This window comes from Oncorhynchus gorbuscha, unplaced genomic scaffold (assembly GCF_021184085.1).
Source record: "Oncorhynchus gorbuscha isolate QuinsamMale2020 ecotype Even-year unplaced genomic scaffold, OgorEven_v1.0 Un_scaffold_525, whole genome shotgun sequence".
NCBI classification, from domain to species: Eukaryota; Metazoa; Chordata; class Actinopteri; order Salmoniformes; family Salmonidae; genus Oncorhynchus; species Oncorhynchus gorbuscha.
In genome coordinates, this window is record NW_025745351.1 from 40,457 (window position 1) to 56,021 (window position 15,565).

At 44.4% G+C, this 15,565-nt stretch overlaps 2 protein-coding genes across 5 annotated transcripts; both read right to left on the bottom strand.

The window, feature by feature from the left end:
- Positions 1-15: 15 nt before the first annotated feature.
- On the bottom strand, positions 16-10,325 carry LOC124018466 (DNA ligase 1-like). 4 transcript variants are annotated; one of them, XM_046333792.1, is made up of 6 exons: positions 9,694-10,325; positions 9,518-9,552; positions 8,719-8,770; positions 7,730-8,593; positions 4,931-6,447; positions 16-797 (listed from the first exon to the last, which is right to left on the bottom strand). In XM_046333792.1, the coding sequence occupies exons 5-6, from the start codon at positions 6,399-6,401 to the stop codon at positions 64-66; spliced, it is 2,205 nt and encodes a 734-aa protein (XP_046189748.1). In that variant the 5' UTR covers positions 6,402-6,447; positions 7,730-8,593; positions 8,719-8,770; positions 9,518-9,552; positions 9,694-10,325; the 3' UTR covers positions 16-63. The 4 variants fall into 4 exon arrangements, with proteins under 4 accessions (XP_046189748.1, XP_046189747.1, XP_046189749.1 ...); XM_046333791.1 differs by having other exon boundaries at positions 9,518-9,555; XM_046333793.1 differs by having other exon boundaries at positions 8,683-8,770; positions 9,518-9,555.
- Positions 10,326-11,077: 752 nt separating this feature from the next.
- LOC124018463 (zinc finger protein 2 homolog) lies at positions 11,078-15,406 on the bottom strand. Its single transcript, XM_046333789.1, has 7 exons — positions 15,201-15,406; positions 14,692-14,894; positions 14,309-14,401; positions 13,756-13,851; positions 13,388-13,498; positions 12,878-13,001; positions 11,078-12,732 (listed from the first exon to the last, which is right to left on the bottom strand). The coding sequence occupies exons 1-7, from the start codon at positions 15,241-15,243 to the stop codon at positions 11,270-11,272; spliced, it is 2,133 nt and encodes a 710-aa protein (XP_046189745.1). The 5' UTR covers positions 15,244-15,406; the 3' UTR covers positions 11,078-11,269.
- Positions 15,407-15,565: the final 159 nt, after the last annotated feature.

The following is a 15,565-nucleotide window of genomic DNA, read 5'->3' on the forward strand; positions in this document are numbered from 1 at the left end:
ATAATCCAATTTCTGATATCTGAAATAATATTTATTTAACACACATCAATGTATTTCTTTCCTTTAGCTCTTTTCCCTCTTCAGGGGCCTCTCACCTCTCTGCCTATCCATCCTATTCTCAACATGTTTCTCAGGCACCTCTTTCTCCCTGCTCCTCCAGTCACAGCTGCTCTCTGATGGATGAGAGTCATTCCAGTTGCTGTGCTTTTGCCTAGAAAAAAGCAGCAACTGGTTTCCCTTCTGTCTAGCTCTTCTACTCCTACCAACTCCACCCCTCTCTGTCTCTCCATTCCATTGCTCCCTGTCATTTCCCCCCTGGTCTCGCCATGTCTGGCCCACTCTGTCCTTCTCCTCTCTGTCTTTCTCCTTGTGGACTCTTTTCTCCTTTCTCCAGAAGCCTGCAACATCACCCAACACACCTGGACTTCTGTGTTTCTGTGCCTGACACCAAGGGAAGTTTACTTGTCTTCCACCCTGAAGCATTTCACCCTTTGAATTGATCTCCTCTTGAAGTCCTTCTGTTCTCTTGTATGGAAGGCTATGTTGTTGCTTTCCTTTGCCCTTCAATGGAGTCTGGGAGTCTGTCATAGGCCTAGCATTACCTTGGTTCTCCAGAACCATGATGGACATTTCATCACAGGAGGTACAGATTTTTGTAACCTCTACCTCCACTTCCTTTCTTTTACCAATCTCTCTCATTTTCACATATCCATCACTGTTTCGTATCTCCTCACTGTCTCTGGCCTTCTGATGCTCTAACTTTCTTCCTGTAGGACCTTCCTCTCCATCTATGACCTCTGAAAGTAAAACAAAAAAAATCAGTTCACTCATAATTCACAAACAGGACAAACATTTATATCAACATCAGTTATGTTGGCCGGTGACTTTAATGCAGGGAGACTTAAATCAGTTTTAACGAATTTCTATCAGCATGTTAAATGTGCAACCAGAGAGAAAACAATTCTAGACCACCTTTACATCACACACAGAGACGTGTATAAAGCTCTCCCTCGTCCGCCATTTGGCAAATCTGACCAGAACTCTATCCTCCTGATTCCTGCTTACAAGACTAAATTAAAGCAGGAAGCACCAGTGACTCTGTCTATAAAACAGTGGTCAGATGAAGCAGATGCTAAACTACAGGACAGTTTTGCTGGCAGAGACTGGAATATGTTCCGGGATTCTTCCAATGGCATTGAGGAGTACACCACATCAGTTACTGGCTTTATCAATAAGTGCATCGAGGACGTCATCCCCACAGTGACTGTACGTACATACCCCAACCAGAAACCATGGATTACAGGCAACATTCGCACCGAGCTAAAGGGCAGAGCTGCTGCTTTCAAGGAGCGGGACTCTAACCCAGAAGCATATAAGAAATCCCGCTATGACCTCCGACGAACCATCAAACAGCCTAAGTGTCAATACAGGACTAAGATCTAATCGTACTACACCGGCACCGACGCTTGTTGGATGTGGCAGGGCTTGCAAACTATTACAGACGACAAAGGGAAGCACAACCGAGAGCTGCCCAGTGACACGAGCCTACCAGATGAGCTAAATAACTTCTATGTTCGCTTCGAGGCAAGTAACACTGACTGTGTGGTCACACTCTCCGCAACAAATGTGAGTAAGACCTTTAAAGAGGTCAACATTCACAAGGCCGCAGGGTCAGATGGATTACCAGGACGTGTACTCCGAGCATGCGCTAACCAACTGGCAAGTGTCTTCACTGATATTTTCAACCTGTCCCTGACTGAGTCTGTAATACCAACATGTTTCAAGCAGACTACCCTAGTCCCTGTGCCCAAGAACACGAAGGTAACCTACCTAAATGACTACTGACCCATGTCTGTAGTCATGAAATGCTTTGAAAGGCTAGTCATGGCTCACATCAACACCATTGTCCCAGAAACCGTAGACCCACTCCAATTTGCATACCGCACCAACAGATCCAGAGATGATGCAATCTTTATTCCATTCCACACTGCCCTTTTCCACATGGACAAAAGGAACACCTATGCCAGAATGCTATTCATTGACTACAGCTCAGCATTCAACACCATAGTGTCCTCAAAGCTCATCACTAAGCTATGGACCCTGGGACTAGACACCTGCAACTGGATCCTAGACTTCCTGATGGGCCGCTCCCAGGTGGTAAGGGTAGGTAACAACACATCCGCCACGCTGATCCTCAATACGGGGGCCCCTCAGGGGTGCGTGCTCAGTCCCCTCCTGTACTCCCTGTTCACTCATGACTGCACGGCCAGGCACAACTCCAACACTATCATTAACCATCATTGCTGATGACAATGTCATCACCTGATCACAACAATGTCATCACCTGATCACAACAGTGTCATCACCTGATCACCGAAAATGATGAGACAGCCTATAGGGAGGAGGTCAGAGACCTGACCGTGTGGTGCAAGGACAACAACCTCTCCCTCAACGTGATCAAGACAAAGGAGATGATTGTGGACTACAGGGAAAGGAGAACTGAGCACGGCCCCATTCTCAGCGACAGGGCTGTAGTGGAGCAGGTTGAGAGCTTCAAGTCCCTTGGCATCCACATCACCAACAAACTAACATGTTTCAAGCACATCAAGACAGTTGTGAAGAGGGCACGACAAAACCTTTTCCCCCTCAGGAGACTGAAAAGATTTGGCATGGTTCCTCAGATCCTCAAAAGGTTTTACAGCTGCACCATCGAGAGCATCCTGACGGGTTGCATCACTGCCTGGTATGGCAACTGCTCGGCCTCCGACCGCAAGGCACTACTGAGGGTAGTGTCTATGGCCCAGTACATCACCGGGGCCAAGCTTCCTGCCATCCAGGACCTCTATATCAGGCGGTGTCAGAGGAAGGCCCTAAAAATGGCCACCTTAGTCATAGACTGTTCTCTCTGCTACCGCACGGCAAGCGGTACCGGAGCGACATGTCTAGGTCCAAGAGGCTTCTAAACAGCTCTTATCCCAAGCCATAAGACTCCTGAACAGCTAAATGCTGCTGCTACTCTCTGTTATTATCTATGCATAGCCATTTTAATAACCCTACCTGCATGTACATAATTACCCCAATTACCTTGACACATTGACTCTGAACTAGTACACCTTGTATATAGCCTCCACATTGACTCTGAACTGGTACACCTTGTATATAGCCTCCACATTGACTCTGAACTGGTACACCTTGTATATAGCCTCCACATTGACTCTGAACTGGTACACCTTGTATATAGCCTCCACATTGACTCTGAACTGGTACACCCTGTATATAGCCTCCACAATTGACTCTGAACTGGTACACCCTGTATATAGCCTCCATATTGACTCTGAACTGGTACACCTTGTATATAGCCTCCACATTGACTCTGAACTGGTACACCTTGTATTTCGCCCCGATATTGTTATTTACTGCTGTTCCTTAAATATTTGTTTTTCTTATCTCTTATCTTTTTTGTGTTGGTATTTTCTTACAACTGCACTGTTGGTTAAGAGCTTGTAAGTAAGCATTTCACTGTAAGGTGAACACCTGGTGTGACAAATAAAATGTGATTTATGACACATTATACTTATCATTAACTTGAATGTTATGCTCTTACCCTGGACCTTTAAGCTCTCTTGAAATGTCTTAGCATTCTCCTCTCCTGCCTCTTCTCTTTCCCATGATGCTTTGCTCATCACTCCCTCATCAGTATGTACATTTGTTCTGCTCGTCTTTTCTTTAATCTGTTTTCTATCATATTTTTCTCCCTTATTTGTCTCTACGCAACAGTTGTTAGAAATATTTTCCTCAGAGATCTTGCTAATCGTCTCATCCGCTTTATGTCCATCTATTTTTTCTATGTCCATTCTTGCTAATTCGTCTGAGATCAAATCTGTTTCCTTACTACATCTTTGTCTCTCTCGTTCCTCTCTTCGCTTGTCCTTACTTCTCTGCCGTGTCCGTACTTTGGTTCTCTTCTCTTTATTTCTGTCATCGGTCTCCACAATTTCCTCCAGACCGAATTTGGCCCAGTCACTACCTTCCCCTCCTCCACTCTCTTTGCCCTTTGACCCCTTGCCCTTTGAGGCTTTCTTACTTTGCCCTGTAATGTCCATCACTGTCTTTCCATCACCCCCATCCTCAGACCCTCCACCTCCCTCAGTCAGTGTCAACCCCTCAGCAGCCGCTTTCCGGCGTTGCAGGCACTTGATCTTGTAGGCAATGCGGCTCCTTTGCAGGATCATCTCCCTAACCTCTATCGTTCTGGCGTCGGTGCGGCTGAAGCTGGTTCTGGCTAAGACTGGTTCTCTGAGCAGTGGCTGGGACGGAGGCCTGGGACGGAGTCCTATAATGGAACTTTCCATTCCGGACCGGGAGGGCATCCATGTGGTCAAATCACAGTTCCTCTCCCGCTCTCGCTCCCTCCTCCTTGCCCTCTTTCTCTCTGCCCTTCGATCTTTGGCACTGTTAAAGTTCCTCATGTCTTTCTTCTTCATCTCATCTTTAATTATCTCGTTTTCTCTCGTAAATGTATTGATCCCCTTTCTTAATGACCTCCAAAAAGCTGTGTCCTTAACCTCATTGAGAGCCCTTGAGAGAGAGGAGAGGACCAGCTGATTTCCCACTCTCTCCTCATTTAGCTGGTTGAATCCATCGTACATAAGTAAGTCTCTCATGTACGGCTTGGGAAGGATTTCTTCAGTGTCTGCCTCTACTGCTCTGGCTATCCTCCACTGTCCATTATGCTCTAAAGAGCGAGAGGGAACATTTAAATCCAATCAATACATACCTGTAATCTAAATTTACACCAATAATCACAATAATTAAATTGTTGGATTCAATTTAATCTACCTTGTAGTAACATGGAAACATAGGCTACCCTTTCCTGTGGTCAAAATATATATAGAAATATAATCAACTACATAATTATCACAATACTCACCAATCAGAGAGTTCCTGTCACACTGTGAGGAGCACTTCTCCCATTCCTTTTCTCCATACTTCTTCTCTCGCTCCATCCTCATGACTGACTCGCACAGATGATGGCTATGACTGGTGTGAGACAAAGGGTCAACCATGTCATCCTCACTGTCTGACTCCAAAAACTGGTCATCATGACAGGTGATAACACTGCCTAAGTGCATTTTAGATATAAATATTTCAATCTCATGTGATCCTACATGGTCTGTAGTGAACGGAGTTCTGTCATCAGGGTCTGAGATAATGTTATCTTCCAGGATTTCATTGATGAGAGATTGAATGGACTCTGACACCAAAGTGGGGTTAATTAGATTTTCAGTGGTCTGAGACTTCACTACAGGCTGGTCAATAGAGTTATCTTTGCCTTGGTCCAACATATTGGAAAACAACAGAGCCTTATGGAAAGAGTCAATAGTGACTATTGATCCAAGAGCAGTGGCAACAAGGGACAAAGACTGGTCAGACGAGCTCACAGAATCTCTGCTAAAGTCTACTGCAGGTCGGTCATCATGGTCTTTAATGTTGAGGGAGATTTCCTTGTCAGAGTTCAAAGAGTCCTCAAACGGTACAGCATAATGCTTCTCTGTGGTCACACAGTCTGCACAGGACCTCGTTAGCAGCTGTTCAGTGCTTTGTAAGTCATCCTCTGCCCTCTGCTGCCCTCTGGAGTCAACAGCTGAGTCCACCACTGGCAGGTCATCAGTGATCAGTGACACTTCACTGGAGTCAACAGCTGAGTCCACCACTGGCATGTCATCAGTGATCAGTGACACTTCACTGGAGTCAACAGCTGAGTCCACCACTGGCAGGTCGTCAGTGATCAGAGACACTTCACTGGAGTCAACAGCTGAGTCCACCACTGGCAGGTCATCAGTAATCAGAGACACTTCACTGGAGTCAACAGCTGAGTCCACCACTGGCAGGTCGTCAGTGATCAGAGACACTTCACTGGAGTCAACAGCTGAGTCCACCACTGGCAGGTCGTCAGTGATCAGAGACACTTCACTGGGGTCAGACACAGTCAGGTCAGAGTCATTGCCAGGATTCACCAAGGTCTCCATCAGTACCAGGGGGGTGTGCCACCCAGGGTCCAGCCCTTCTACCAATGCCAGGTCACAGTCTGGAGTCAGAGAACCCACCACAGCACGGTCAGCAACATCTCCATTACCTTCAGCGCCCAGAAGCACTTCACTGGACAGTGCCTCGGGTTGGTTAGCATAGACCACTGTGGCCTTAGTAACCACTGAGTGGATTTCAGTGTTCATAGATGCCTTGATGGTGTCAACTTGGTCAGTATGAGGTTCAGCAATCAGGGAGTCCTCACAGGATCCTGATTTCAAGCTGCCATCACTGTCTTTGGGCAGCTGAATGGACTCCAAGGTTGATTGGGCTTTAGGTGTCTTAGACATATCAAAACTCCCCATGGCGTCCATCTGTCAGAACTGTGTGCACAGCTTCCCTAATGGCTTTCTCTGCCAGCTGGAAGGAAAAATGTATGGTTCAGTATTGACTGTGTTTTCTACACATTAACATCACCTGAATAGTTGTCAAATAATAATATATATATTTTTTAATAACATGCTGAATTGTCATCAACTAAAGTCAGCTAAGTTACGTAGCTAGATAATTAGCAACGCAGTTGTAGTGGAAAATGTATTTCATTAAAAAAATAGCAAACTCATAACACAGGATAATTGACCTAATTTACCTAATTTAGTCAAAATCAACCACAGCGTCCGTCAAACAAACGACCAAACGCTAGAGTTGAACTATATCAAGAAAACATCGGGAGCTAGCAAGCTACTATTTCTTTTAGCAAGCAACAAGTTGATGATTGTTTGTGTTCAAATATTCGAAGCGTTAGTAGAAGACTTTAGCTAGCTACGTCAGATGCCAAATGTCCAAATCAAAACAGCGCTTTCACGTTTTCAGCACTAGGCGCTGTCCACTGGCTCATATGTACTAGGCCATACCAGGCTCCATGTGCAACAGTGTTGCAATTGCGACTTTGATGTTATTTCCCTGTAAGTGTGTGTGTGCATACATATTGTAAGTCGCTCTGGATAAGAGCGTCTGACTTAAATGTAAATGTAAATATTGTAGCCTATTTGCTTCGCATACATGGCTTTAACGTGTGGCGTGTGGGGGAGGGACTTTAAATACCTGTACCTGTTGATTATATACAGGGAAATATTACACATTGTGTCAGCTGAACTTTCAAGTGTTAGCATCTTGACATGTATTTCATGGGGACAGACTCAAACCACATGAAAACTGCATTATTGATTGTATGGCTGGTGAGCCCTGAGTTTGGTTCCAATGCACAGCTTACTCCCCACCATTGCTCCAAAGGAAAGGAATATGCAACTCCTGAATATTGAAAATACAAAATGAACTCAGGCACGTAACTTCTACACCTTTTTTTTAAGGTTCATATTTTTTGTAATTTATTAGACTATCTGAGCTTTCATACAGTGTTGCTTGCTATAATCAATGTTATTATTCTATTATCACCATCTGGTGACCTGAATGTATTCTTGGATGAAGTCTTGTTAAACATTATTTTGTTGTTGGAAAATATCACATCATTATATCTGCAGCCATTTCACATTCAGTACTTGACTCTATAACTGACATTCATCGTTTAACACAACGTTCTGTGTTAAATCCCTTCATAAGGCTTTCATTCAAAATTAAAAACAGTAGTACATTTGACTTTATTTCATGTTTTTGTTGCCATAGAAACAAACTGCTGACTCACCTTTTAACAACATATTTGTTTAATTAATGCTTTTATGAATTGGCTTCACATATTTGTTTTCTGCATCACCTCCATAAAAAGGGAGCATCCAGTCTACTGGGTGCAGCTTGGCAGAAGTCCATGCCTGGCTAAATCCGCAACTGACCGTAGAATGGTTTCAATCACTAGAGACGTGATCTCCTCCCCTGGATTCTGCTGCCTTTCGGAGAGTCTCTGAACTCCTTCTGTTGATTGTCTTGGCTTCCTGACTTGTGTGGTCCCTGAGTCAGTGGATCTGGGACTGGCTGAGCTCACCTTTGAGACAGGTGTGGGAACAGTGGATGTTGGCAAGGCATTTTGGGGGGATGCTGGTTGACTCGGCCCAGAGGAGAGATTGCTCAGTGGTCTCTGAAAGAGAGGAACTCCTCCAACTGTGAACTGACTGAAATCATTACTTGTGGCGTTTGCTGCACATTCTGCTACTTCACGTATGATCGTTACCATTTCCATGGTGAGCCCCAGTTCTTCTAAGAATGAACTGTGTGTGGGGTCCGTCCTGCAACTCTCCATAACACTATCCAACATGGTGATAATTACAGTCCCTGTCAGTCGGATAATTATCAGTTCACAGTCTTCCTCAGTGCAGTCCTGCCATCTTTTTTCCATTTTCCGATTGTCTCCATTTGAAGCTACAGGCAAGAGATTTACTGGGATCACCGCATCAGACAACACCCCCGCCCCATACAAATACTTGTTCAGGATGCTTGAGACCCCTCCGCACACTTTTTGGAGAAGGCCCTCTACAGTCTTCCCCAAGATGTTATGTAGGCCTATACCGGAAACATCTTCCTGAGAGAAAGCAGTGGTTGACTGGGCAATGTAGTCCTACAAGTAAATGGAAGATGTATGTTTAAGATGATGCTGGTTCATTAATACAAAGTCAAGGCAAATGTTTATACAGTGAAACCACATACATAGAGCAAAGGTATCGTTCACAATTGATGGCTCACCACAATTTTTCCTGCGTAACGGCGTATCGACTCATGTGTCGTCTCATTGTTCCTGCAGATATTTGACCATATATGCATTAGTCAGCTATGTGTTAGCTGACTAAACTCCCCTCCATGGTGAAGGACATTTCTGATGAACAGGCTTTGTGGAGAACGGTCTTTGTGGAATTCAGCTCTGACAACATCGATTCGCCCAAGGTCAATTCTTCAAAAAATGTAAATAATGAAATGCTTACCTTGTACCTATGTTTGTCCTCTGTAGTTGCGTGCCTTTATTTGATGAAATCCATACCTTTTCAATAAATGTTAATCAAATACAACCACTGACTGTTTGCTCATTGCTGTTGCTCTAAGATGGCAACTCAGTGAAAATGAGCATGTGCCAATTGAATCTGAAGGAAACAGCAGGTGGTTGTATTTGATTAAGGTTTATTGAAAAAGTATGGATTTCATCAAACAAAGAAAGGCACGCAACTACTGAGGACAAAACATAGGTACAAGGTAAGCATTTCATTATATATACAGTATATATTTTTTTACAAGTATTGCCTTTTGGTGAATCAATGTAGTCGTAGCTGAATTCCACAAAGACAGACTTGTCTCTGCTTCACTGTGTTGGTGGAGTTCATTAGAAACTTCCTTTACCATAGCTGGGGTTTCATGTGACATTAATGATACTATTAGATAATTCATTAGATTGTTTTCTGTGGGACATTTTTTTATATAGGCCTAAATATAGAATTACATATTATAATTAAATGAGATCTATGTGGGCCTCAATTTTCTAATGTAAATTCACCTGGCGTTCTCGATAGTTACAGGGGTTGACCTCTTCTTCTAGTTCCATGTTAAAATAAACAAATACACACACACTCAAGTTAAACACCGTTTGAAACATGACTTCTACAGTAATTTATCCGGTAATAAATTATTGTTTTGTAGCCTTTCAGAAATATAGTCTATCAATCGACATACCTTTCTCCCTCTCTTCGGCATTGTTGCAGTTGCTTAGATTCAAAACAAATGGAACACAGTGAACCAGGCAAATGTCGCGTCATTAACACGTGGTTTCATTGTGTTCCTGGGCTGCGCGTTTCGTCAAAACAATAATGTTTTGAACATTCGTTTGATTCGACTGATGCCCAGCTGAGCACTCTATTTCATGTGGTCTTGGTGGTGATGAAGATATTGTATGAAGTGCATTACCGTGGCTTGGAAACACAATGACATTTTAAAAAGGAGGAAAATAATCAGTAGATCAAGCTTTTGTCATCATTGTAATGTCGCCAGATTGACTTTATATGCAGTATAAACTTTAGCCAGCTAGCTACGACTGGGCATCGACATTTTAGTTAGCTTAACGTTAGCATTGCTAGCTTTTTCTGTCGAACTTTGCTAGCTCAGGATGCCAACACTGCCATTTCTCAAGTAAACTTCACATCGTAATGATGCCAATTTTGTTTTCTACAAAGGTTGTCTACTTTAGCAATGTCATTAGCCCCAGTTCAGAAAGACTGAGCATCAGTTGGACATCAATATGATGCGGCATCTGTGCAGAATCATAAAAGAAAGGGATTTTGTAGAACCTTGTTTTGTAAAATTTTGTCGCCAGACACGACTCGATCTCCACCAGTAGGTGTCAGTAGCTCGTTTAGACTCCAGGGGTGTGTTCAGTTAGGTTTAACGTTTACGCTGCGTGACGGTTGTAGTGAACGACACGATACCCCGCCCGCCCGCCGGTTGTAGTGAACGACACGATACCCCGCCCGCCCGCCGGTTGTAGTGAACGACACGACACCCCGCCGATAATAAATGGTATACTTTATTAAGAAAAGTTCAGTTGTAATAAAATACTTCATAATGAACCATAGTATTTTGTCATATAAAGACGGATGACCTAAGCATGCTAAATCAAATGTTTAAATACATGTCCATCCTTGATATGGTTGATGCCATTAACAGAAAAAGCCTTAGTATATCAGAAAGCATATTTGTGTAGTGTTAGAATTTAATTTTGTCAACTCAACCTCAAATTATAATTACCTAACCAAACCTTACCATTGTGCCCAATGATCATTTAAATCATTGGTTGCTTATTTCAACATTTCTCACATGACTGGTGCTTTATCTTTCCACTTGTAATTATTTCACACCAATCTTGCTTGGTGCAATACTTCTTCACAAAACAGAAAAGCCATCTGATCAGGGAGGGCAGGGCGCATCATATTGTTTTTCAGTTGATTAGTTTATGGGCAGTGGGCTGATCGAACAGGTCTACTGTTGGAAAATGTGTGTGTACAACATTTGTGTTGAAATGTTAACAGGGAAATACAAGAGATGAGCCAAGAAAAATTCCACACCAAGTGTTAAAATAAAATGTTTAATGTGAATTAAAGGCATAATTGTATTTTTTAATAGAGCATGTTGTAAGGCTGAGTTTTAGTAAAATGCATATATTTTGTGTCCTCATACTATTCAGTAATGCAGTCCATAAACATGGTTTGGAAAATAAATTAGTATACATTACTTTTTTCGAAGGTTCTTGCCATGATTACACACTTTTCCCTATGTGAGTGCGCAGGTGCCTTTTGAGACGCGTTGAGGTGGAGAAGCACTTTTTACACAACATACAGGAGTATGGGCGCTCTCCTGTGTGTGTCCGCAGATGCATGGTCAGGTCTGACGAACACCTAAACCTCCGTTCACAGACCGAGCACGGGTATGGCCGCTCCCCTGTGTGTATTCGCCTGTGGAGGAGCAGCTCCCCAGAGGTAAGGAAGGTCTTGCCACACTGAGCACACTGATGCGGTCTCTCCCCTGTGTGCATCAGATTGTGTCTTATGAGGGAAGTAGACTTGGCAAACTCCTTCCCACAGTGTGCGCAAGAGAATGGTCGCTCCCCTGTGTGGGTATTCATGTGTTCACTCTGTGCACGCTTGGTTTTGAAGCTCTTGGGACACTGAGAGCAAGAGAACGGTCTGAAGTCGCTGTGGCTGCGTTGGTGTCTTACCAGCTCCCCATGTGTTAAGAAGGTCTTCTGACAGACGGTGCAGAGGTATGGCCTCTCCCCTGTATGAATCCTCTCGTGTCTCGTCAGGCCCGCGAGCTGAGTAAAACTTTTCTCGCAGAAGGAGCACTGGAAAGGCCTCTGCCCGTTGTGAATCAGTTGGTGTCTGTTCAGTATCTGTAACTGGGTGAAACTCTTGCCGCACTCCGGGCACGGGTACGGCCGCTCCTTGGTGTGGATTTGCCGGTGCTTGTTCAGCAGCCACACGTGAGTGAAGCCCTTGCCACACTCTGCGCAGGGGAAGGGTCTCTCTCCGGTGTGCTTCATCTGATGTCTCCTCAGGTCAGACGGGCGGCCGTAGATCTTCTCGCACTGGGAACACTTGTAATGGCGATTCACCACGTGGGTTTGCCTATGCTTCAGCCGCTCTAGTACGGTGTCAAAGCTAGCCCCACATTTCTGACACTTGTACTGACCACTCCCTTTGTCGTTTGGCTCCTCCTGTTGCTCTGTGGACTGTAGTGGGGGATCAGCACTCTGGCCACAAGGCGTTCTGGTGAAGTGCAGGGACAGTAGGCCCAGTTGGGTGAACCCCTTGCCACATTGAGGGCAGATATATGGGCGTTCCCCGGTGTGAATCCGCTGATGCCTCGTCAGATCCCAGGAGTTTTTGAAACCCTTGTCGCACTCCTTGCAGGTGTACGGACGCTCCCCTGTGTGAATGCGCTGGTGCCTGGTCACGTCTGACGAGCGAGTGAAAGTCTTTCCACACTCGTGGCATGTGTGAGCACCGGGTTCAGAGCTTGCGTGGATGGGGAAAGGCTTGGGGAATTCAGGACGGGGGAACTTTTTCCCGGGAAGCGCTGGGTTCTCTTCAGTTTTCTGGAGCTTGCTGTACTCCTCTGGGTGATTTCGCTCAATGTGCTGGAGGAGGTAGGATTCCTGCATGTGAAAGAATGGGCACTGGGAACAGGCAAAGACCTGGGAAGACATCTCAACGGTGTGACCTGAAGGAATACAATGGGAAAAGGAGACGAATAATGTGACAGAGGCAGCACAAGCATTAGGTGGTTGTTTTTACAGGGCATACCACAGTCTCCACATTTTATTATATGTAGTAACAGAGAAAGACATTCAATATTTCCTCCTTACTCTGAGTGCCCAAGTTCTCAAGACATGTGTGGTGTTGCAGCAGGGATTTCAGGTCCTCAGGTTGAGAGAGGGCCTGCAAACACTCCTCCAGGACAGAGGGAGCAGAACTGAGCCATGACACAGTCTATAGGAGCAGAGATGCAAACAAGTGAGTGACAATATGCTGGAAAGTTTACATGTTTTTTTTCACACTGGGGAACGTTTCAAAATGCACGGCCCATTTCAAGAACACCAGAGAAGCCGGTGGCTAGCACCTCAGCTAACAGCGTGGCCCCAGAGTGGCTAGAAGGCTGAGGTTATGTGCAGAAAGTGACAGTACAGCTTGGATATCTTCTCCTAATAAGATACAGAACATATTACCCTCCTATAACAGAACAGATTACCCTCCTATAACTTAACCAGTCTAAATGTTGCCATCATGGTCAGCACTGCAGGATTTTCCCAATACAATAACAGAAGGGGACTTGAACCCAGCTGCAGGTGACCTAGTGAGGTGTTACTTTGTGCTACCTGTCCAAGGTCTGGTACTGGCAATATCTTCTCCAGTTTAGAAAGGAATTCCCACACAAGTAGTTGCATATCTGTGTCATAGCTGGCGCCGTACTCCGTTGGAAACACCTCCTGGAATCAAGATAGATGGGGATATAATTGGTGTAGGGTGAAGTTGACCCTAGATGCTAATCTTGGGTCAGTTCTGCATTTACCCCACTGATGGTCAAGGTTAGATTGGGGGCGGGGAAGCTGGTCCTAGATCTGTACCTATGGAAAACTTCCCTTCGGGGCAATATAATTCCAAGGACTGTAAATAGTCTTTGGTAACTAAACAGAACCAGGAAGCTAGAGAGAGAGACCTTAACATATGATGGAGGCAGACTGACCTGGAAGAAGTGTTCTCTCTCCGCTGGGTCTTTCAGCAAAGTCTGGATGAGCTCCAGGAAGATGGCCTCTTCTGCATCCACCTCAGCATCTCCACTCTGTGAAATAGAACTTATCAGTGATAAGGGAACAGTAAACCACCGTCACCCACCACTGAAAATAAGAGGGAGCAACACTGCAGTCCTTGATGGCCTTGACATATAGGAACAAGCACTGGAAATTAGTGCAAGCTAATTGGTGCAAAGGATCTGACGGTTGCTTATTCATTATGTCAATGTTTTAATTCTATCTTATCCTAGGCAAATGTGTGATTTAAATAAGCACATTTCAAATGATAGGAATGGCAAAGGCGGTTCCATAAAGACTAGGGGCCATATACAACAAGCATCTCAAAGTAAGATGATTTAGGATCAGTTAAGCATTTCATATCACAATGAAAAGGATTACAAGGACAGGGGGGACCTGATCCTAGATCAGCACTCCTCCTCCGAGAAGTTTGATACATATGGCCCCATACCAAATTGAAGTTGTCCTCCACAGAGTATCATTACTTACCCCTGTGTGTCCAGGGGGGCGAATTCTGTCCAGGTGGGGTTGGATGATCTGGATATCAGCTGTATGATCAGTGGAACACAACTCTAGTATCACCTGAAGGGAATAACAGTATTCAAGGAAGTAGACAACAGCACCCAACAAATGATGACCACTGACAGAACCTGAGCAATCAGGACAATAGACAGAACCCAACTGATCAGGACCATGGACAACCCCCATGCAATCAGGACAATAGACAGAACCCAACTAATCAGCAGCTACATAAAGCCAATATAAAGAAAGACCGTTTTAATCAGAGATGGCTCTAAACACACTGTCCAAACTACTGCTGTTAGGGGTTCCAGTTTACAAAAACAACATCCTTAACTGTATTCGCCACTAACCCTTGTTCGCAGCCGCAGAAGAAGCTTGGCCCTCTGTTTCTCATTCAACAGGTCTGGAACTGTCGCTGTCACAAGGCCGACGAACTCCTCTAGTTTCTCATAATCCATGACATCTCTTCGTTGCGCTACTTGCCACATGGCCGCAGAGAGCAGCCTCAGAGGTGGTATCAACAGGCGCAAAGAGGATAACGGGAGGAAGATATCTACGGGCAAAAATTGGTCATTGAGTTTGGTGAGAGAGACGAGACAATCTTGGGACAATAATTATTGGTAGTGCGGGTTAGGAGGCATTAACGTTACATTGCCGCATAACTTGAGTAGACGCTAGCAAATAAAGATGTAGCTAAAATGTGAATCAGTGGCCAAACTATTTTATTTATTCGATCCATCTTCTAGTAGCTAGTCTACCCCAATGGCTGGTCCACCCTAGACAGCCTGTATCTTTGCTATAACTAACAGTAGCCGCAAGTTGCTAACCAACGTTAGCTTGGTACTTATTTTAAACGAACCTGCATTCTCCACTGGTTTTGTCGTGACACAGATTTCCATCATTATGGATAATGGAGTTGTGACTTATATAACTTTAATGAACTAGTTTGGTTTATATTAAACCCAGAAAGACATTTGGGAGTATAATAGTTTAGCTTATCCACTATCTGGCAGGCTAGCGTCCTTCCTCTTCTTTTTTTATCTTCCGGGAAAGTTTTCTTCCTCTCTGGTCCATCAATGGGAAAAGGCGCTTATACTGCCACCTACCGACCATACATTGGCACGACTCTGGTGTAAACTTCCAGCTGTCTTTATTTACTGTGCTACTACAAAAAACAAACAAAAACAAACATTTGTATAAAACATGTCAAAATGATTAGTAAAT